Here is a 22,956-nt window from a genome sequence, read left to right as displayed (position 1 = left end):
TATTTTTGTTGTTTTATTGTTCTCCTTAAATGTGATAAATTCCATAATTACAGGTTTACAGTTGGTCATGACATGTGCTTAATATGTATAATATAAATATATATATATTTTTGTATTGTCGGATGTATTTCTTTTATCTATGGGTAGATAATTCAATTTGTAGGAAGATGACAATTAGTATACTAATCTTTATTATAAGTGTTATAAACTAATAAAGATCTTTTTCTTTTTTAATTTTATCTATTCACCGACTATTCATGATATACTTTTTCAATTTGAAACATTATCTATTGATAAAAAGATATAATAAGATGAAGAAAAAGAAATATACAAGAGTTTTGATAAAAATATTTTTAATATCAACAGTTATATAGTCATATATCTCTATTTCTATATTCAATTTGTTATATCCAAATAAATTTATATTATTATCTTACCATACTTTTCTTTAATATATATATATATCTTCTTTTGACAGATGGTTTAGTATAATAGAAATGAAAAAGAAGATTAAAAGAACAAATTAATTGAATCAGTATAAATATATATATATACACTTAAAAATCTTTAAAGAGTTGATAAGTCTATGATATGGTATGTAATAAAATTATTTGTTACTTTTTATATATCATTAATAATAAATCGTTCTCCTCCTATTAATTTATATAAAATATTTTTGATAAAATGGTTTTGTTAAAAAGACCCATATGTGGTTAGAATCATTACCATTTGTTTATTAGTAAAAGCTCTTGAAAATAGATACAATGAATTTAATTTAAATGTAGACAAAAAAAAATATTATGCAATTGAGTGAATTATTAAGAAGGTTTCACTTTATTAGATACGGTCATTGAATCATACTATAATATCTAATGTTTGTACTTTTATAAAGTATCTATAATCAAACACATGTGTTGATTAATAATCTTTTACCCTAAAAAATATAAAAAAGAACAACTTTTTTTAAAAGAAGTAAAGAAATATAAAAACTTATATAAATTTATATTTTTATTTTGTTAATATATAATTATATTATTATTTTATAAACTTATATATTTCTTTTGATTAAAAGTACCTATGATATAAACTTAATAAATTAAATAAAGTTATATATAAATAAAATATCATAAAAGAATATGGTATATAAATATGAGTCATTATTTAAAATGAAAATGTATATTTTAATTTATAATAACATTTAGATAGAAAATATAGTTAGGCATAAGTTATTAAATAATAAATTTGATAATAAAATAAAATTATCCTTAAAATATATTGTAAAAAATTGATGAAAAACTATAAGATTAGTGTTATGTTAAAAAGTTATATAAACGTGTTCCATTAAAGTGTCTTTTAAACTTGTTATCAGTTCTTCTTTCTTTTGGAATAGTAATGATAAATAAAATTGGCTCTAACTTTTTTCTATTAACAATAAAATTTATATTCATTGAAAGAATGAATATTAGGAACTGAAACTTTTAATGATTTAAAAAAAAAATATATATTTAATGGTATTGAATAATAAAAAAAAATGAATAATTTTATAGATTATTATTTATTGTATTACTGTATACTTTTGAATTTTAATTTATATTATTGTAAACTTTTGATTACCGTATATCATTTTTTTTTTCTTCTACTTTTATAGATAAAATCATATAACAGAAGTAATATATTCATCAAACTACAAGACTTTCTGTTTATATTTAATTAAACAAAAGTGTCATGAGAAGAAACATAAAATAGAAAGTTATCAAAAACAACCATATATGACATTTCTTTTATTTGGTATATCAAAAACAAAAATGTTCCTAAAAAAAAATAAAATGAGATATTATTTTTTTTATAATTACATTTTAATTACCTACTAGTGTCATGTTTTTTTTTAAAAAATATATATAATATTAAAGAATATTAATAATTTACTAAAAATAATTCTTTATATTATAAGAAGTAATTAAGTAAGGATAATTGCAATAATTATAAAATCAAAAAACAATTGTACTTTTATAATATTTATAAATCTTTTAATATACTACAATTTTTTTTAAATATAATATCATATTATTAAAAGTAGAAAAAAAGGTAAAAAGTAAAGAAATTTTTATCAAAAAAATAAAAAAAAAAAGAAGAAGAAATTTTTGTTAATGACATCAATTTCCCTCTTTATTTTAAACTAACCCCGCATAAATATATTTAGATTTCTTTTTTATTTTTAAAATCATATTTGGTTAATGACATTTTCTTTTAAATGAAGATTGTTTTTATCACTATATTATGTTAGATTTTTAAGTAATACTATATTACATCCTGATATAGAAACTTTATAAAAATACAATAATGATATTAATGTAGTAAAATAGAAACATTACACTTTTACTAATCTTTGCGTGCCTAAAAATTTTTTTTTTTCATATTTTTTTTAACATAATTATTTTTTATTCTTTTACTTTTTAATCTTAACCTTTTTTAAATTTTCTTACAATTATTCTTTTTTATAGTTACCTTAAGAAGATGCGTGACTTTTATTAAAAGGTTAATAGAAAAATAATGTTTTGTAATATATTGATGTCATATAATTGCTTCATTTCCTATAATAATACTTAATACAAATTTTTTTTTTTATTTTATAAATTAAAAAGAAACATAAAAAATTGGATTCGAAAAAAGGCGGTTCATGATTCTTTAAAATATATCATAAAATTATTCTATATATAAATTTATATAAAAGGAATGAATTGAGAGAACAAAAGTTTTGTTTACTTAGATGATAGAAAACATCAAAAAGCAAACCAATGAGAGATGTTAAAAATTTTTGATATATTTTAAATATATTTAAATATTTTTTATCTTTTATTTTATTTTATTTATATCTATTTCTTTTTTTTTTCTTTTTTATTTTTTTATTTATTTATTTATGTATATATTATTAAATCATTTTATCAAAATTTGAGAATAATAATATAATTTTTCTTTCTAATTTTAACATATAAACATAATATTAGCTTTCTGTTAACAATATTTTTCAAACAGTTAGGTTAAAAACGTAAATTTAGTTGTCATTAAATTAAGTTACTATCTCTATATATCTCTATATATCAACTACCAAAGAATCTTTTTTTCCTTCTATTGACTTTATTTATAAGAAGGAGGGGTTCATCATCATCTACTAACACTTATAATTGAATTTTGCTTTACCAGCAACCAGTCATAGGGCAGAAATATGTATTATTTGGTTGTGTAAAAATGATGCATCTGTGGCACAATAGTTAGGATAAATATATATATATATATATATATATATATTATACGTATTACATATATATATGTAAATAAATATATATTATAAATTTTCTTCTGTTTCATAATAAACCATTGAAAATAAAAATTATAATATTTTTGTTAAAAAGATATATTTTTGAATCATGACACATTATGTGTCTCTCTTATTTATAACTAATGATTAATAATAGGAGGAGAAAGTTTCATTCATAATTAGCTTTTTCTTTAACTTTAAATTATCACAAATTTTTATCATACTATTCTTTTCAAACTTTAATTTTATCCTAATTTTTTCATCTTTATTATTTTACATGTAATGTTATTTTGATATTTTTTATTTTTATCTTTTTTTTTTTTTTATTATTTTTTTTAGAAATTTATAATAAAAAAAAATTTCCACTATTTTTGATCATTGATTAAAGATGGATTCTTTATTATCAGCTATTAATTTACCTATTTCCCCTAAAAGAGAAAGTGATAATGAAACGAAGAAAGAAATTAATCATTGTAAGTTATATAACATAATATAAAAAGTAATTACTTCTTTCCTCTTTCACGTATATGTAGGATAAAATACTATATATCCTATATATATAAAAATAATTACAGTAAGATTAACTTCCCATGAAGGGAGCCTAAAAGTTAATCACTTTGTTGGTGTGTCAAAAGCCAAAATTAATTTATAACTCTCATTTTATAAAAGACAATTTAGTTTAAATGATAGGCATTTAACCTAATATATCTATTTTAATTACTTTGACTAATATTATGTTATTTACTAAAAATAAAAAAAAAATTTTTTTTTTATTATTATAATATTATAATCTTTTAACTTATTATTTTTATTTTAGCTGAAATGGTATTTAAAGAAGAAAATAATATATGTGAAGAAAATAAAGAAGAAGGTAGTGTAACATCAAACTCTTCCACAGATACAGATGAATCTTTTAAAAAATTTACAACACCTTCAATAACTCATCCATTTAATTTTGCTGTAGCAGCAGCTGCTGCAGGTCTCTCACAACCATATACAAACAATTTATTTTTACAATCACAACTTCTTCATCCAAATTATATGCCAAATATTGCTGCAATGACAGCAGCAATAAATGCTGCAACATCAAATAATTTTAATATTTCATCTAATGTTGAAAATACACAATCAAAAGATATTTTACCATTTAACAATAATCCATCAACTACAGTATCTGTTAATATGTTAACTAGTGGAAAAACTTCACAATCTTCTAATAATCTTTTTCATTCATCTAATCTTTTTGATACTCATCATATATTAGGAGGAAATCATAATAATTTAGTTGGTAAAAATTCACATTCATCTACATCATTATCATGTGCTGTTTGTGGTGATGTTTCATCTGGAAAACATTATGGTATTCTTGCATGTAATGGATGTTCAGGATTTTTTAAAAGGTATTTATTATTATATTATATAATTTATTTTTTTTTAAAGATCTGTAAGAAGAAGATTAATATATAGATGTCAGGCTGGAACAGGAAATTGTATTGTTGATAAAGCTCATAGAAATCAATGTCAAGCATGTAGATTAAAAAAATGTATTGCTAAAGGAATGAATAAAGATGGTAATTATCTATATTTTTTTTAATAATAATAATAATAATAAATATCTTTTTTTTTTCAGCTGTTCAAAATGAACGACAACCAAGAAATATGGCTACAATAAAAAATCCCTCAGATTTAGCAATGAGAAATGGTAATATATTTGGTGATGGTAGTGGAGCACTAGCAACAACAGCTGTTGATGTATTAAAAGTAAATAATGAATATTCATGTGAAAATATTTCAAAATCATTATCACCAATAAAAAATGATATATCACCGGAGACAAGTGAATTGGCAGCAAGAATTCTTTATATGTCAATAAAATGGGCTAAAAGTTTACCATCTTTTAATCAATTATCCTCATCAGATCAAATATTATTATTAATAGCAAATTGGTGTGATCTCTTTATTTTATCTGCATTACAATTTTCTTCAAGTATGGAAAAATTTCCTCTTATAAATGAGACAAATTTTTTCTTTGAAAATGATAATAATAATATGTCAAAAGAAGAAAGTATTGGTATGTTATCAATACAAAATCTTTTTAATTTTATAAAAGCTGATAATGTTGATCAAGGAGAATTTGCTTGTCTTAAGACACTTGTCTTATTTCGACCTGGTATGTTTTATTTATCTAAAAATAATTATATATACTTTTGGTATTATTAAATTATTTGAAAAAAAAGAGAAGTTTTAATATATTTTAGTGCCATCAAAAAGTTTATATTTATCACATATTCTTGTTTACATATCTTATATATATATATATATTTTTAAGATATACTGTAACAAATATATTTATATCTATATTTTGATACTTTCTTTCTATATAATGTATTATCTCTAAAATTTAGTTTAATGGCATTGATGTAATTTGTGTATAGTGAGTTAGAATAAACCGTGATATATCTCCTTGATAAAAGATGGCGCTATGGGAAAAGATCAAATTGAATTAGTAGTATTTTCTTTTTAAAGCATTTGTTATTATCTTATGAAATACTACACACTTTCTGCTCTGGTAAATAGGAGAGTATCATCCTTTAAGTGACTTTCCCTTTTCCACCGTAAACAAAATTAGATCTTTCAATGGATGATAGTTGAAAAGTATAAATAAAATTAAGTGGTAGATGATAGAAGAAAGAATACCAAATGTGGTAATACTAACAAAATTGAATATATATAATTACTTTAGAGAATTATTTTTATGATAATAAAAACAAAATATAAATCTATAAAAAGAAAAATATTAATTTTTATATTTTATATATTTAAAAAATATATTTATAATAAATATATATTTTTTTTAGAAATTCATGGATTAACAGATATATGTTTAGTTGAAAGTTTACAAGATCAAGCACAAATGATGTTAGGACAACATACTGGTAAGACAAGTTCTAAACCTACAAGATTTGGAAAATTATTGTTATTTTTACCACTTCTTAAGACAATTGACAAAAGAATTGTTAAAAATGAACTTTTAGGGAGAGCTTTTAGAAATACACCAATTGAAAAAGTAATACAAAATATACTTAATGATTAAAAAGATTTATATTTTTTTATATAATTTTAACAATTTTTTATAAATAATTTTAAAATATATGTTTATAATATTTGACAAAATTTTTGTAGAGTAAATGTTTATTTAATTGTGATTAAGAATATATATTTGATAAAATAAATAAAAATTGTAATATTTTAAATTTAAAGTTATGTAATTATGTTGTTCTTAAAAAAAAAAAGAAAATGAAATATATTAATAAAAAAAAATTTCCTTGTTTTTTTTTTTAATCTAATAAAATTATCATAATCATTAAAATATTTTATTTTTCTTTACAATGTACTTAATCTTCCTACATACTTTTCATCTTCTTAACTTTTACTTTCTATCCATCATCTTTAAAATGTTTCTTTTAACAAGAAGATTATTTATTTAATATTTCTTTTAGAATAGATAACAAAAATTTTACTAGTACTTTTTAATTTTAAAATTTTATTTTGTATAGTTGATCATATATATACATATTATAATATGTACTTTGAATAGGTCAACTATCTTGAAGACAAATTATTGTACAAATATATATTTCTTGAATTAAAATGTATATCGTCTTATGATTACTTTTAATTCAATTATTTAATTTTAACATTTATATTTATAATATCAATTTTAATATCAATCATCTTATTTTTTTTCATAAATTATATATATTTAAATAAAAATATAATTAATTATAGTATATTATAAAATTAATTTTATCAGATAAAATTTAACATACTTGTTAATAACTTTTTTTTAATAATTTAAAATATTTTGATTTGACTGATTTTCTTGTTCATTTGATTTTTTAACATATTTTCAAGGTAACAGAAGAAGTTTTAAAGGAGACAAATTGATAAATATTTTATCTAATTATGTGTAAATATCTTGTAAATGAAAAATTTTTTAATTTTAAATATATTATTATTATAATAATAATAATAAATTAATTATTTTATTCTATATTTTATTATAATAATATTAGTTAAATTTTTTATTAAAAATAATTATAAATTAATAATTTTATATTATTATATTTATTCAATATTAAATATTTTTTTACCTTTACTTTTTAATACTTCAATAAACAAATTATAAAATCTTTTGTAAAAGGAAAAATAACTAATTTTCAGAAATATTTTACATAAATAAACATATTTTCTAACTAAAAATATCATTTTCATATATATATTTATATATATATTTTTTTAAATTTTACTCTATTAAAATATAAAAATGTTATTAAATATTAAAGGGAAATAATATAGTAGAGTAATAAAATATTATCATTAAAGATAAATCAATCATTAAATTAATAAACTTTAAAATATTTTAAAAGTATAAACTTTTCTAATTCAAAATGATTTTTTTTTATAACAAGTTAAATATATTTTTTTACAGTCTTTTAAAAAGTATTTATATCATATAACTTTTACAATATACCCCATTTTGAAATGTAAATATTTTAATATAAATACATTTTATTCAAATATGTTTCTATTATATTATACCTTTATAGATTTTTCATGTTCTGATAAGTGAAATAAAAAAAAAGTTTTTACATTGTTGTTTGATAATTTATATTTACTTTCTTTTAATTTCATACATATTTAATTTTCTTTAGATACCCCTCTCATAGAAGTAGGAGTAAAAGAATTTTTTTTTATTATATTTTATATCTTATATTTAATACTTATATATATAATATATAGATATATATAATTTTCGCTTTTTATTATCTTTATAACAAAATTTTATTTTCTATGACATATCATATTCGAAGGTATTTAAAAATATAAAATGATTGAATTTATAATCTTTCTAATAATGTTATAAAAAATATTAAAAAATGATAAAAAGTTTCATCTTAAATTCTTATAAAATATAATCAAATAATTAAATTATAAAAAAATATATATATAAATTTTATTTATTTTTTTTTTTAAATAAATATTATCATTTATTTTTGATTATAAAAAAAAATTGTTAATATATTATTATGTGAATATATTTGACTAAACATTAATTATATGTTATAATAAATAAATGTAAACTCTTACAATTGTTTATTTTCAATTGCAAGGTTTCCTGTCAACATCATTTAAAACAACTTATCAATAATTGCGTAAAAATTATGAGTAGAGTTTACCTTTCATCATCAACATCCTCATCATTCCTATCTCTATTCATTTTTAAATTTCTTCTTTATATTAATAATATGATTCCACGCGTCCTCAATCTCTTACTCATCATGAAAATTTAATAGTGTTATGACATGTTAATGTTTAACAAAAATTGTATATTTTTTTTTTAAAAATATCTATGCTTGAAAAATATTTCTGTTTTCAGGTGTTTTTAAAATATGTATATATATATAAATATCTAACATACTATGTCATATACACTTAATTTTTTTTTTTTTAAAATATTAATATCAAACATTTTTATTATAATAAAATATTATTTAAAAATTTATATAAACATATGTTTTTTTTTTATTTTTATCCTTCATTACTCATTTATTTTTTGATACAAAAAAAAAAATTTTTTTTTAATATGTTTTTTTTAATTTTATTTGCCATTAAAACTTGTTTTTAGCTTTTATTTTTTTTCCTTGATATTATATATTTTTTGGTGATAAAAAATGTTTTTAAGAAAAAAAAAATATAAAGCATTTAATATTTATTCTTAAAAATGTTAATTATCTATTGGTAAATTTATTTTTTTTTTTTACCTTTAGAAAATTTATTTTTAAAATATGTTCAAATAAGTTATAATAAAATATAATTATTTATATGAAAGAAAAAAAAAATATTTTTTTTAAAAATATATTAATTTTTAATATTAATAATTTTGTTTGTAAATAGAAATCATTAAGATGTATAATGATGACTAATTGAAAATATATTATCAAAGAATTATCTTTCATCCGGTGTAGTTATAACTTTTTAATAAATTTAATGTATTCTATTATTTTGATTAACTTTAAAAGTATGAGTTAAGTGACTTCAATATATCATTCTTCCTGTATTCTATGAATGGGAAGCTGAAATATAATATAATATATATATATATATATACAAGAGGTCAACAGAACCTCTTTTTTTATTTCTTTAATTGCTTGCTTTTTAGAAGTTTTAGTGAAAGGCGGTAGATAGGTGACCAAACAGGGGGGATATATAGAGATAGCGAGATGTATATTGAAAAGATAATAGTTTGAGGTTATCCTTTCATATATTATTAAATGTGGAGGTTACAACATTTTCACAAAAATGCAAATGTCTCATTTAATATTAAAATTGATCTAATATCTATATATCTATCTATTAATAATAAATATAATAACTCTCTTGCACTTTATATAATTAATCTATTAATTACTAATAATATTGTTTATTATTATTATTTTATTCTCTTTTATATTATAAATATTATTAATATATAAACATTATTTTTACCTCAAATATTTAGTTTTAATGTTTATTACAAACATTTTCCTTTTTAACATTTCCTACTAAAAAAGAAATTATTTATACTTTTTATACAAAACTTTATATGCCAATAACCTCTAATCTATTACTAATCATTTACATCTGTTTTAGTAAACAAATATAAATATGGAGTATAATTAACCATATAACAAATTATAAGTAATTATATCATTCTTTATTAAAAATATTAAAGATATAATCTTAAAGAATATATGATTATTATAACAATTAAATTATTATAAACTATATATATATATATACTTAAACTATATTATTATTTTAATATTTAAATTATTTTTATACTAATTTATAACATCTATTAAATCTTCTTTTATTATTTATTCCTTTTTGATTTGATAAATTTATATGTATATATATATATATATATGTATATGTCTATTTGTTAAGTTGCATAAGATGATTAAACTTTTATTGTAACAATTTACAAGTATTTCTCTCCTATTTCTTCATTTGATAAATCAAATTTTTATAATTATAAACTAAACTATTTTATTCATCATCATCATCACAGTCATCATTATTATTATTATAATTTTAAAATATTTTTTCATATACATCCAAATAAAAAAAAAATATATATATATATATATATATCTTTGAAACCTTCTATTTATTTTTATAATATATTTAGTATATTTTTTTATATCTTACTAATATAAAAATGTTTTTATATTTATTTACTACTATTAAATTTAAATGAAACTAGAATTAAAATTATTTCAAGTTAAAAAAAAAAGTATATATTCCATCAATATCATTGTATATTATTGATAGCATATAATTTTTATGACGTATCACTATTGTTTTATTGATAACATATTTTTCAATTAATATATATTTTTTTTTTTACTCTAAAATACAATATGTATTTTATGTGAACAATTTTAACTTCATTCTATATTTATGATAAAATATAATAATTTTCTCAAATTATATTGTTTATTATATATTTAAATTATTATTTACCTTATCATGAAACATTTTTACAGGTGTAAAATTTTTAATGTATAAAAAGTTGATTTTTATTATTACTTTTTTATTAATAATATTAACATTAAATAGATAGGAGGCAACTAGTAACAAATTAATATTTTAAAATTGACAAAAGACAAGAATTTTTGTTACTTTTATTTTCTTATTAAACTTTTTCCTCCATAACAAAAAGTAGTATAAAGTGTAATTGAAGTATCTTTTTGTTTTTATATAATATACATATGTTATATAATTTCTTTTTAAATAACTTTTTATTTAGTACTTTATGTGAATAACTACTTAAAGATATAATGAAAAAATTATTTTTTTTTATATTTTTAAAACTTTTTTCATTTTTTTTTTATACTTTTAAAATTCTTAAATACAAAAAAGATATGCCGATTTGTCAAAAACAAATCCTATATATATATTTATGTGTAGGTTTTTTTTTTATTTATAAAGTTAAAAAAAAAAATGAAGTGAGATTTTTATTGAAAGTTAGAAAGGCACTTAGATTAAAAATGTACTCTTTATATTTTAAAATTTAAGCTATTTTTTTTTTTATATTTTGTTAGTTTATAGGGAATACCAAAACAGTTATTGCGTTGCAAGAAATATATATATATATATATATAAATGTTAAAAATGACATGTCACAATTTAAATTGTCTTTCATTATTATCAGTTACTGACATATTAACCAGTCACTACAAGGTTTATTTTATAAAAGCTATTCACTTTATAATTAAGAACGGCATTTAATATTTATTAAGTGGGAGAGTAGACTATTAATTGAAGTGTGCTATTCATTTATCAAAGTTTAACATTTTAATATATTATTCTGACTTGTTAATTAATATATAAATGTTTTCATTTCATTATTTTTTTTGATAGAATAATTCTTTATCACATTAAATATATAATAAAATACAGTGTTTCCTATTTACATTAATAATTTCTATATATTTACATGTTTTTCAAACAAAAAAAAAACAAAATAAAATAAATAAACAAGGTGTGGCATGTTAGATGAATTAGAGTTAACTTTTGATAGTCACCAGATGTCTATTAAAGTTATCATATTTCAAACAAATTTATTTTTATATTTGTTTTATTTGTAGTTTTCATTCTACTAAATATAAATTAATATAACGGTAACTGGAATTGTTTTTTTTTTTCTATTATTTATAATATTTGATTTTATATATAATAATTTATTATATATATATACTTTTTTTTATAAAATATTTATATCTAAATAATACATTTATTAAGATATTTAAATAAAAATATTCTCATGCAATTAAGAATTATATTTACATAAGTTCGAATCTCACAATATGTTCTTTGAAAAAGATTAAGATAATATCTTTTTAGACCACAAATCAGTATCCTTTTCTTTTCATTATACCCCAATCTCATTTTCTAATATTTGCCATCCTCTAATAGTTGATTGATGTTCCTGATGGTGATGGAACCCATTCATCAATCTTCTTGGTATTATTTTGTCGTTTATGTCCTTTAAACTTTAAAATAAAATTAACTATAACTGTTCTTTATTTTGTATCTAAATTTATTATATATATATAACTATAACAATATAAGTTTTAAAAATTTATTATTAATTATGTTCATAAATTTTTAATGTTTAAAATTTTATTCCCATATCAAAAATAAAATAAAAAAAAAAATTAAATAATGAAAATAATAAGTATAATATTAAAAATTTGAAAAGATACTTTGTCAAATATTTAATAATATATAAAATAATTGTATTACATTTAAAATTTTTTATTACATCTAATATTATTCTTTTATAAGTAATTTTTTTATATTAGCTATTATTTTTATTCTTTATTTAGTTTTATTTTATTGTATATGGTTTTATTTTTTTTTTTTATCTTCATAATAGTAATAAAATGAGAAAAAAGATTAATGAAGATGATACATGTATATTATTTTTCATATTATAACATTTTTCATATGAATATCGTTATTTTTTAAAATATAGTTTTAAAGAAATGAGTTAATGATAATAATTGTTTCATTTTTCATAGATTAGGATATCCTTCGGGACATTCATAAAGGGCATCTTCTAATTAAAAGGAAATTTAATTTTCTTTTCTATTTTTCATTTTAATCTTTTTTATTATATTGTATCGCTTATTTTATTTTAAATTATCATTTATATTTCCTATTCTTTTTTAATAAATTTTTTTTTTAATATATTTTTATATTATATTTTAGGTGCACCATAGAATTTAGGCATATATATTGATATTAATAAATATATATATATTTTTTTATATATTGTTTTAATAAAAAAAAAGAAAGTTTTTAATAATAATGGAAAATCAAAAAAATAAAGAAAATTGTTCAATATTTAATCTTTTTGAGATCTCTTTTGATGCTGGTTCAGAACCATTATTTCATGGTGGTGAACGTATTACAGGAACAGTAAAAGTTAATTTAAATGAACAAGTTACGATAAAAGCTATAAAACTTCAATTTAAAGGAAGAGCAGCTTGGAGAGATGATGCTTCATCAAAAAGTGGTGAAGTTGAAAAAGTATTTTTTGATAAAGATTTTGTACTTCTTGAAAGACCACCAGGTCATCCTGAACCAGGACATTTTTTATGGAAACCAAATTATACATATAGTCTTCCTTTTGAATGCCCATTACCAAAAGGATGCCCAACATCTTATGAATCTCCTAATGCTTTTATTAGATATTTTGCTAGAATTACTTTCCAAACTGATGATGTGCTTTCAGTTCAGTATACTGCCAAGAAAGGTTTTACTGTTATATGCCCACCAGATAATAATAAAGAATTAGTTGTTCCATCAAAAATAAATACTGTTGGAGCAAATGAGACATGTCTTTATGGTGGTTGTTGTTGTCGTGGAAAATTACAAGCAGAGGTTACCCTACCTAAAAATGTATATTTTCCAGGTGAAAAAGTTTTAGGAACATTTAAAGTTCAAAATAAAAGTTCAAAAAATTTTGTAGAAAAAGTTGATGTGAGACTTGTTGATAAAGCAACACTTGTTGATGGTGATGTTGATGGTACAAAAACAGTCATGTATAGAACATTAGTTCTTAGAAAACTTGAGAAGAACGATGCAATTAAAAAGAAAAAAAATATTGCAAAAGATGATGTTGAATATATGACAATACCACCAGTTATACCAACAACATTTTGGGATGGAGAGGATGATAATATTGGAAATGATAAAAATTATAGTTTATCATATAATAAAACAAATATGATGGATTCTTCACCTTCAATTGCAACATTGAAATTTAGAAAAACTCCTTTCATTAAAATTGAGTATTGTATTCAAGTAACGTTTGGAGATCAAATCCTTCTTGAATTACCAATAATTATACTTCCTTTACCAACAGAAGGTATAAATATTGAGTATAAAGAATTTCCATTAGGTCCACAAGAATTCTCTGATAGTGATGAGAATGACAAAACCTTAATTGGTGGACCATTTAAATATGCTCCTATTTATCCAGTCTTGATAAATGCTGATGAAGTTATTAAACAAGAAGTTGAATCAATTCAAGCACCAGATACTCCAACACATCTTATATTAGAAGTTCCAGAAAATATTATTAAAAGAGAACCTTTAGAAGAAATACCTGAAGAAGTTACTAGTAAAAGTGAATTTAGTAAAGAAAGTGATGAACCTGAAACTGGAAGAGAAACAATAATAACAAAAATAATTGAAAAAAAAGAAAATGGTGATGTTGTAAAAGAAATAATAAAAACCACAACAGAAATAACTGAATTAGATCAGAATGGTGATATTGTTGTAAAAACAGAAACACTTATTAAAGTGAATAATGACTCACCTATTGAGGATAAAAAAGAATTACATTATTTAATAGAACATCAATCATCACCAACAATTGAAATTTCTAATGATAATAATGAAAATATTTCTAATGAGAAAAGTAATGTAAAACCATTAATTGAGGAACCAGATGATGATGTTAAAATTGGTTCAGATAATGATTCATCAATATTAAATGTTGTTATAGATAAAAATGAAAAATTATCAAAAGAAGACAATGAAAATGATGATGAAGGAAATATTGATCCTAATGTACATGTTGAAAAAATAATTGAAACAAAAGAAGAGATAGATGATGATGGTAATACTGTTATAACAACAATTGAAAAAGTGATAACAACAACATCAACAGATGGTCAAGTTTCAGCAGAAGAAGCTAAAGGAATTTTTAATGAAATGATAAAAGAAGATGAAGATGAAACATTAAATGGGAATGAAAATAAGACAGTAGAGACATATGAAGAGATAGATGAAGATGGTAATAGGACAATTGTTATTCATGAAAAAATTTCATCTACAACACACATGGTATCAACAGCAACAAAAGCCAATGAAAATGGTAAAATTGATGTATCAACAGCAGTTGAACAAGAAAGTTAAAAAAAAATAAAGAATTTTTTATTTTTTTTTAATATATCATCCCGAGTGTTAATACCAAAAATTAATATATCTTGTCTTTGAACATTCAATTTATTGTAAATATCTCCAAATTCAAAAATCCAACTATTTACAGTATAAAATGATGATGGAAATTAATTTTTTTAAATTGATTATTATAATACATAAATGATAAAAGTTATTGCTTTTTTTTTATTGTTTCAAATTTCAATTTTTAAATACTTTATATAAGAATAAATTAAGTAGAATGAATTTTTAAATAGTATAAAAAAAATCTATTTATAATTGTTAAAGATAAAACTTTATATTTTAATATGTGATATTAATGTGTAATTTTGTTAATTGACTATAATATTTCAAAAACATAAAAATTGTAATATTTTTTAATCACTATAATTATCATTTGGATATTTAAAAAATATATTATAACAACAAGATAATAAAAATTATAAATGAATTTGAAAATGTAAATATTAAAGATAACGTTATAAACTTTTTTTTAATATTGAGATTAAATTAATATCATAAATTTTTTGACTACCTACCTCATTTAAATTATAATATATTTTTTATCTTTTTTTGATTGTTATAATTTATGAGCAATCCATTTTTTTTTTTTTGATGATAAGAAAGTATGATAAAATTAATCAGTTTTAAAATAGGATGATTTTTATTGAAAAATAAATAACAATTTTATTTAATTATTGTATCATACATTTTATATTAATTTGTCTAGTTATTTAGGAAGATTTTTATTAAACGGAAAAACAAATAGTACATTATATTAATTTAATTAAAAAAAAAACAAAGACTTGAAAATAAATTTAATAAAAGAATGTTAAAATTTTTCCATATATTAATAAAAATAAAAATTTATTCTCAAAATAAAGAAAATATTCAAAAATATTTATTAAAAACAATAATTGAAAATTTCTTTATAATCATTCAATATCTTTTAACAATTTTAATGTATTAAATAATATGAGATAGTTCATCATTTAAAAAATGACATTCTATTAACTAAATATTTTAAATTTATTAAATTTCTTTTATTGGCATATTTAAATATTTTATCTATCAATTAATGTCATATATAATTGACTTGACAAAGTTTTAATAAATCGATTATAATTAAAAATATTTATTAAATAATATTTTATTATTCAAATTTATTTTTATAAATAGAAAGATTATTTAGAATCAGTGTAAAAAACATTTTGTAGCTTAAAAAGATTTTTGTATTACAAATGATCGTAAATAAAAAAAAAAGAAATTTAAATTAAAATAATGTGATATTGATAAGATTAAAAAATACCATCATTTATTACAATAAATGTTAATTAACAAACGAAAGAAATTTTATGACTTTTACCTTTGAATAATTTGAAGAAAAAAAAAAATTTTATCAAATGTCTGAAGGCGAGGAATAAATTATGTATAAAAAAGAAACATTTTTGTGATATGAATTATTAAATTTGTTGATAATATTTATATAAAAATACTAACACTAAAATTAAAAGTATATTTTTCTATATTTTATTTTCTACAAATTTTTTAAGAAAAAATTAAGATTAATAAAAAAAAAATTACTTCTTGAATATAATTGAAGAACAACACACATTTGTCATAAGATTAAAATTAAGAATCATAAATTTTATTTTATCACTTTCCACTACAAGGAAAAAAAAAACATTTTTAATTTTTGTCTATTCACTTTTAACAAATAAAATTAAGTTTTTTTTTTTTAACAAAAGATTATCTTCGAAGATTAATTGTAAATAACAGACAGATGTTTTAATATATTTTTTATATATATTTTTATTAAAATGATAACCAGGTTGATAGAAAATTTATGTATATATATCTTTATTTATTTTTTTGTCAATTTTATTGTCAAACATTTTATTATAAAAAGAAGTTTTATAATAATTTGTTATTAAACCATTATTTATTATGTAGTGTAGGAGAGATGAGAGGAAAATTAAAAAAATTTTTTTTAATTATTAAGGATAATTATTTTTATAAAAATATTTATTTTTATTATTTGAAATATATTAATTTAGGCTAGGTAATCATTTGGTTATTTTGTATAATTTTATATTATAAGAAAATTTTTGTTTAATCTTTAATTTTTTTTTATAATTTTTGGTTTTTTTTAAAACAATTAAAAGAAAATCTTAATTTAAAATTTTTTTTTCACATTTAATGTTTACTAATACTTATATGTAATATTTTATTTAATGATAAAAATTTTTTTTTATTATTTTATTAGAAATACTAATTATAATAGTATATTATATAAAATTGTTAATTAAAATCATATATTCTTATGTGTATTATTTGATTTAACTTAAATTTTATCTATATTCTTTGAAAGGTTTATATATTTTATAACTTCTCAAGTTTAGCGATAAGATATATGTCGTTGAAAAAGATGCAATTTGTAGCTTGAAAAGTAATCTTGTTATAAAAGAAATAGTTTTATTTACAAGTATGTTGGTGATTATAATATATACAATATTCATTCGAAGTAATTTTATCTATTTATAATATCTTTCTTCTTTTTTTTTTTTTAATTTATAAATACCTATCAAAGCTAATAACAAAAATTTCACATAAACATGTTATTAATTTTTGGAAGATATGATGCATTTTTTGTATCTCATATAATATACATCTACCACAACTATTAACAGTTTTTTCCAATTAATGATCTTTAAACAATTTTGTATACTCAATAGATGATATGTTATGAAATTAGTGAATAACTATATATATAATAGATTAATAGTATAAAAATATAACTATACCATGAAGATGTGATATATTATATATATTTATACCATTTACTTTCTACTCTTTTATCTTTTTCAAATAATTTAACAAAAATACAATGTATCTTTTTTTTTGTAATTTTTACTTTTTCGTATTTTCCCATGCCATTACTTTTGTTGAGTAAAAATCAAAAACTTTATTCATTGATATTATCTATCTAATAAAAAGGAACATACCATAAAAATATAATTTTTAAACTTTATAAGAAATAAATCTTTTAAAAACATATAATAAAAAATGTTATAATATTAACTAATACCTTAAAACTTTTCCTTTTTTTTTGTATTATCTTTACTTCTTTCATCTTTTTTTTTTGTAAAACAATTAATTCTCAAATGACTAATAATTTATCTTTTCATCAACTTTTTATTAAAAAATTTTCAAATAATGATAAAAGATATGTCATATAAATGTTCCATTTTGATTTTAAAAATTTTTAAAGAATATTTATTTTATTATATTTTTTTTTTCTAAATTCTATTTTTTTATTCATCAATTTTACAACTTTAAAGAGTGTCATTTTAAGATAAAATTGTCATTTATATGTTAGAGTAAAGTATATATATATAAAATATAATATAATCAAAATAAATGTATACACCAAGTCCTGGGAATCATCTTTGGGTGGAGTGAACATTATATTATATATTTGTATAATTTTAGGAAAAAATTCTATATTTACGTCATCTTCATTTAATATATAAATTGGTACATTTTATAATATATATATATACATTTATATATATTGAAACAAATAGATAATAATAAGGAAACACATACGATTATAATAATGTTATTATGATATTTATTTATTATACTGACCATTCTATCATTAAAATACATAAATATTGTATCAAGAATATTAATTTTTCCATAAATTTTAAATATCTTAAATTATTTTTATCTTATCACTTTATTTTTTAATAGTTATCTTTATTTTGTAATACTTCGTTATTATACATTTTTAATTATATTGATAATATGTAGAATATATATATATCTGTTTTGATAAATAATTATATAAATATATAATTATGGGAGGCATTAAATTAAGGTAAAAATAATAAAAATAAAATTTTACTTTACTGTTATTGTTACTGATAAAAAAAAAAGTAAATTATTTTTTTAATGACAATTAGAAGTTCATTAATAAACCTCACATATATCAGTACGTGTTTGTTTCTTATACACTCAGTTGATGAGGTAAAATTAATCTAATAAATGTAATTTATTTGAATGTTTAATAAATATTTAAGACTATGAAGACAATAAGAAAAATGATTAATTTACTTTTGTTAAGGATAATTTTTATATCTACTTAATCTATATATTTTATAAATTATTGAAATTTCTTTATTCCATTATCATCATATTTTTTTATTTTTATACAATTTATTATATATTTATATCTTAATTTATAATAATATAATATTATTATTTATAAATATTAAAAATATCAAGAAATAACTACTTTTCATGATTCTATTTATTTTATATTTTATTAAAATTATATGTATAAAATATTTAAAAAAAAAAAGATTGTTAATTAAAATAATTTTTATGAAACATATTTTTCATGTATAAATCAAAAAAAAATAATTATGATATTAAAAAAAATCTTGATTTGTTCTTTTAATATTAATATAAATTTATATAAAAATCATTTAAAAAAAATATAAGTTGGTAATATGGATTAAAAAAAAATAATATCGTTTTTTCATTATTTTTTAAACTGACAACTAAAAAATTGTATTTAAAAAGTAAAGTATTTCTTAATGATTGATATGTGTTTTTTATTTATAACAATGATATAAAATTGTTTTGAAAATGCAAATTTTTTCTAAAAAAATTAAGTCTTCAATTATTTGATCATATTTATTTATTTCGTTATATTTAATAAAAATTTTAGTTATCATTTTTAATCTAATATCTCTTTCAATATAATATTTTAATATTTGTTTGAATCATATTAAAAATTTTATAATATATTTTATATATTTCTACTTTTTGAGTTTAATATCTTTTTAACAATATTAAAACAATAGAATTTTATGGCTTTATGTTACCTTTTTCATTACTCATATTTTTTAATTTTTATAAATAATATTCCTATTTTTCTTTTTTTTTAAACCTTTACATTTATTTGTTTAAATGTTTATTGTTTTGTAAATTATACTTTTAACAATAGTAATTATTACTTATTTTTTTGTTAGAACAACAAATTGGTTATAGCAATAAAAAAAAAAATTCTTTGGTGTTTGTATAGGCTTTTCTAATTGAAAAATAAAATAAAATTAAAGGATCATTTTAATGAATGTTAAGATCAAGATATATATAATAAATTGTATTTTGACTGAGAAACATTTTTAATTTTTACTTGTCAAACTGATTATGATAATAGTGGAGAAAAATTTTATTAATTTATTAACATTATATTTTTTATTTATGATAATTCCCATAATATTGTCAAATGAATCTAATGAAAAGGGTATTATTATTAATAAAGAAAAAGAATTACAGAATCATTTTAATACAAAAATTATCAATCTAATTGATGATGAATATATTAGTAGTGGTAAAAGTAATGTGTCAAAATATGATTTAAAATTTAATAGATCAGAGGAGGACGCCATTGTATGTTACTCATTCATTTATTAAATGAAAATTATTCTTTTCATTTATTTTTTTTTTGTTTGTTTTTAGAAATTTCTTCATCGCTTTGGTTATTTGAAAAGTGTCAAATTAAAGGACAAAAATAATGATACTAAAAGAAGGCGACTTAGGCGTGCAATTGCAAAATTTCAAAAATTTGTTGGATTAAATAAAACTGGTAAGTATAATATTGTAAAAAATAAATGATTGATAAACAGGTACTTCAACTTGTGACAGCTAATAGATATATTTATTTAAGAAATAAAAATATTTTTTAAGAATTAAATTAATTTATCTTTGTGTAAAAATATTTAATTACAAGCATTTGTTTACTTTAATATAATAATATAAAAAAACAAATTTAACTTCATTTTTTTTTTTCAAATTCAATCTTATTTTTAGGGCATCTGGATAATGAAACAATTAAATTAATGAAAAAAGGCAGATGTGGAAATAAGGATATTTTTAAAAAAGAACGAGGAAGAAGATATGTTTTTGAAGGTAAGTATCTTTGAGATACTGTAAACTTGTTAATTTTATTAGTAATTTATTTTTATATTACTAAAATTATACTAATAAATATGTATATTAATAATAAATAAATATTATTATAAATATATTTGAATAATTTATTTTTTTGATTAATTATATTTTTATTATTATTTGATAAATATATATATTAATTATAGGATCTCATTGGGGTAAAATAAATATAAGTTGGACAATATCACAACATTCTTCTAAATTTCCAAGACATCTTGTTTATAGAACTTTAACAAGAGCATTTGGTGTTTGGCAACAAGATACACCATTAACATTTTTATATATTAAAAATGGACCAGCTGACATTAAAGTAGGATTTTATAAAAGAAAACATGGAGACGATGAAGATTTTGATGGACCAGGAGGTATATTAGGACATGGATATTTTCCAAGATATGGTGGTGAAGTTCATTTTGATGATGATGAATATTTTTCTATTGGTTATCATCATCATGGTATTAGTCTTTTTTCAACAGCTGTTCATGAAATTGGTCATTCTTTAGGATTAAAACATTCATATCGTCATGATAGTATAATGAGACCATTTTATCATCTTAGTCCATTAAAATATTTAAAATTAGGAAGAGATGATATTGAAGGTATTTTTCATATTTATGGTAAATATTTAAAGGTATCATCTAAAAATAATTTACAATATATTTATAAAAATAATTATTATTTTAATAAAAATAAAATACCACCTATGGTAGATAAAGAAAAAGATATTATATCATTAAATAAAAATTTCCCTAAAACAAAATATTCTTATCAATCAGAAGGAAATTTAAAACAAGAGATAAACAATCTCCCAACAATAATGAATATGAAATCATATAATATAAAAATGAGACATCCTAATTTATGTAAAGATTCATCAATTGATGCAATAGTAGAATTATTTAATGAAACAGTTATTATATTTAAAGATAATTGGATGTTTCATTTAGAAAATTCTAAAATAAACCCATCAAAAACAAAACGTATTTCTGATTTTTGGCCATCTATAACGGGTAAGATAGACGGTATAACGATGGATAGTAATGGTGATTTTTATATGTTTCAACAAAATAAATATTGGATACTTGATAGAAATTTTGTAATAAGAAAAAATTATCCAAATTTAATTTCAAGAGGTATACCTAATCTTGGTAGTGATAGTGTTGATGCTGTATTTCATTTTTATCTTAATGAATTACCATATATATTTAAAAGTAAGTTTTAATAAATATTATAATTATTAAAAAAAATTTTTTTTTATTTTAGATGATACATATTGGATATTTAAATCTAATCAACGTCATCCAAGTATTAAAAAACCAATATCAAGTATATTTAAAAATTGTGGTGATTGTAAAATTCCATCAAAAATAGATGCAGCATACTCTTCATCAAATGGATTAAGTTATATATTTGTTGGTAAAGAATACTATCGTCTTCAAAATAAACATCCATTAAGGATAGCAAGTGGTTTTCCACAAGATAATGCCAAACATTTTTTTGGATGCATTTAATAAAAATTTAAGAAGAGCTTTAATTAAGAAAAAGTAAAATGA

General features: G+C 18.6%; 3 protein-coding genes across 3 annotated transcripts; all 3 read left to right on the top strand.

Moving 5' to 3' along the window:
* Positions 1-3,704: 3,704 nt before the first annotated feature.
* Positions 3,705-6,410, top strand: SRAE_2000401900 (Hormone receptor 51; the record flags this gene model as incomplete). The annotated part of the gene is made up of 5 exons (XM_024642839.1): positions 3,705-3,789; positions 4,134-4,716; positions 4,757-4,887; positions 4,947-5,486; positions 6,175-6,410. The coding sequence occupies 5 exons, from the start codon at positions 3,705-3,707 to the stop codon at positions 6,408-6,410; spliced, it is 1,575 nt and encodes a 524-aa protein (XP_024508570.1).
* A 6,827-nt stretch (positions 6,411-13,237) lies between these two features.
* On the top strand, positions 13,238-15,355 carry SRAE_2000401800 (Arrestin-like, N-terminal domain and Arrestin C-terminal-like domain and Arrestin, C-terminal domain and Immunoglobulin E-set domain-containing protein; the record flags this gene model as incomplete). The annotated part of the gene is made up of 1 exon (XM_024642838.1): positions 13,238-15,355. The coding sequence occupies one exon, from the start codon at positions 13,238-13,240 to the stop codon at positions 15,353-15,355; it is 2,118 nt and encodes a 705-aa protein (XP_024508569.1).
* A 5,298-nt stretch (positions 15,356-20,653) lies between these two features.
* Positions 20,654-22,914, top strand: SRAE_2000401700 (FI21212p1; the record flags this gene model as incomplete). The annotated part of the gene is made up of 5 exons (XM_024642837.1): positions 20,654-20,842; positions 20,912-21,038; positions 21,263-21,361; positions 21,550-22,614; positions 22,667-22,914. 5 exons carry the CDS (start codon positions 20,654-20,656, stop codon positions 22,912-22,914), a joined length of 1,728 nt encoding a protein of 575 aa, XP_024508568.1.
* Between the last annotated feature and the right edge of the window lie 42 nt (positions 22,915-22,956).

Source organism: Strongyloides ratti (assembly GCF_001040885.1).
Source record: "Strongyloides ratti genome assembly S_ratti_ED321, chromosome : 2".
Classification (NCBI taxonomy): domain Eukaryota; kingdom Metazoa; phylum Nematoda; class Chromadorea; order Rhabditida; family Strongyloididae; genus Strongyloides; species Strongyloides ratti.
The sequence above is the reverse complement of the archived record's forward strand: the minus strand, read 5'-3'. Positions and strand labels throughout refer to the sequence as shown.